The 2500-nt window shown below is 42.9% G+C and overlaps 1 protein-coding gene across 1 annotated transcript in view; it reads left to right on the top strand.

Annotated features, from left to right (window-relative positions):
- Window positions 1-2500, top strand: part of wif1 (wnt inhibitory factor 1) — a 27874-nt gene that overhangs the window by 11991 nt on the left and 13383 nt on the right. Inside the window, exon 3 of the mRNA XM_080420705.1 lies at window positions 316-424. Within this exon, the coding sequence (XP_080276831.1) occupies window positions 316-424 (109 nt within the window). The remainder of the gene's footprint in view (window positions 1-315; window positions 425-2500) is intronic.

The following is a 2500-nucleotide window of genomic DNA, read 5'->3' on the forward strand; positions in this document are numbered from 1 at the left end:
TAAGTATATTTTGATACCAATACTTTTGTACTTTTACTCAAGTACATTTTGAATTCCAGACGTTACTTGTAACAGAGTACTTCTACATTGCAGTATTTATACTTCTACTTAAGTAAAACATTTGAGTACTTTTTCCACCACTGCTTAAGACTAAAACTATATCAAAATTTGCTGACAAAATTAACACTGGTGTGTGTGTGTGTGTGTGTGTGTGTGTGTGTGTGTGTGTGTGTGTGTGTGTGTGTGTGTGTGTGTGTGTGTGTGTGTGTGCATACGTACGTGTGTGTGTGCGTGTGCGTGCGTGCGTGTGTTCAGGAGGAGTTCTTCTATGAGTTCCAGGCGTTACGCTCTATGGACAGAGACATCATGGAGGACCCCACCGTCAACGTCCCTCTGCTGGGGACCGTCCCCCACAAACCTACTGGTGAGACCCCCATAATAATACTATTACTGTCCTCTACTGGTGAGATCCCCATAATAATACTATTACTGTCCTCTACTGGTGAGACCCCATAATAATACTATTACTGTCCTCTACTGGTGAGACCCCCATAATAATACTATTACTGTCCTCTACTGGTGAGACCCCCATAATAATACTATTACTGTCCTCTACTAGTGAGACCCCCATAATAATACTATTACTGTCCTCTACTGGTGAGACCCCCATAATAACACTATTACTGTCCTCTACTGGTGAGACCCCCATAATAATACTATTACTGTCCTCTACTGGTGAGACCCCCATAATAATACTATTACTGTCCTCTACTGGTGAGACCCCCATAATAATACTATTACTGTCCTCTACTGGTGAGACCCCCATAATAATACTATTACTGTCCTCTACTGGTGAGACCCCATAATAATACTATTACTGTCCTCTACTGGTGAGACCCCCATAATAACACTATTACTGTCCTCTACTGGTGAGACCCCCATAATAACACTATTACTGTCCTCTACTGGTGAGACCCCATAATAATACTATTACTGTCCTCTACTGGTGAGACCCCCATAATAATACTATTACTGTCCTCTACTGGTGAGACCCCCATAATAATACTATTACTGTCCTCTACTGGTGAGACCCCCATAATAATACTATTACTGTCCTCTACTGGTGAGACCCCCATAATATTACTATTACTGTCCTCTACTGGTGAGACCCCATAATAATACTATCACTGTCCTCTACTGGTGAGACCCCCATAATAACACTATTACTGTCCTCTACTGGTGAGACCCCATAATAACACTATTACTGTCCTCTACTAGTGAGACCCCCATAATAATACTATTACTGTCCTCTACTGGTGAGACCCCCATAATAATACTATTACTGTCCTCTACTGGTGAGACCCCCATAATAATACTATTACTGTCCTCTACTGGTGAGACCCCCATAATAATACTATTACTGTCCTCTACTGGTGAGACCCCCATAATAACACTATTACTGTCCTCTACTGGTGAGACCCCATAATAATACTATTACTGTCCTCTACTGGTGAGACCCCCATAATAATACTATTACTGTCCTCTACTGGTGAGACCCCCATAATAATACTATTACTGTCCTCTACTGGTGAGACCCCATAATAACACTATTACTGTCCTCTACTGGTGAGACCCCCATAATAATACTATTACTGTCCTCTACTGGTGAGACCCCCATAATAATACTATTACTGTCCTCTACTGGTGAGACCCCCATAATAATACTATTACTGTCCTCTACTGGTGAGACCCCATAATAATACTATTACTGTCCTCTACTGGTGAGACCCCCATAATAATACTATTACTGTCCTCTACTGGTGAGACCCCCATAATAATACTATTACTGTCCTCTACTGGTGTAGCCTCGGAAACCCAGGCTTTTTTTTTTGTTACAAAAGAAAAAAAGCCTGGGGGAGCGATGCAGGAACGATGGTCTTGGACCTTGTTATCTCCTAACCAATCAGAGTGCAGAGGGGCGTCGCTCTAAATTTGGTGACGTCAGCGTGCTCCGTGCACAGGCCGAGGGGGGGAGGGGAGGGGAGGCGGGGACATAGATTGGTGAAGCAATAGGAAGCCACGCACAAATCCAGGCGGCTGTGTTTGGGTCCGCCCTTCAAGACCATGGATTGAGCTCGTAGCCTCAGGCTACTACTGGTGAGACCCCCATAATAATACTATTACTGTCCTCTACTGGTGAGACCCCATAATAATACTATTACTGTCCTCTACTGGTGAGACCCCATAATAATACTATTACTGTCCTCTACTGGTGAGACCCCCATAATAATACTATTACTGTCCTCTACTGGTGAGACCCCCATAATAATACTATTACTGTCCTCTACTGGTGAGACCCCCATAATAATACTATTACTGTCCTCTACTGGTGAGACCCCCATAATAATACTATTACTGTCCTCTACTAGTGAGACCCCATAATAATACTATTACTGTCCTCTACTAGTGAGACCCCCATAATAATACTATTACTGTCCTC

Source organism: Gymnoscopelus braueri (genome assembly GCF_963280865.1).
Source record: "Gymnoscopelus braueri genome assembly, chromosome: 23".
Classification (NCBI taxonomy): Eukaryota; Metazoa; Chordata; class Actinopteri; order Myctophiformes; family Myctophidae; genus Gymnoscopelus; species Gymnoscopelus braueri.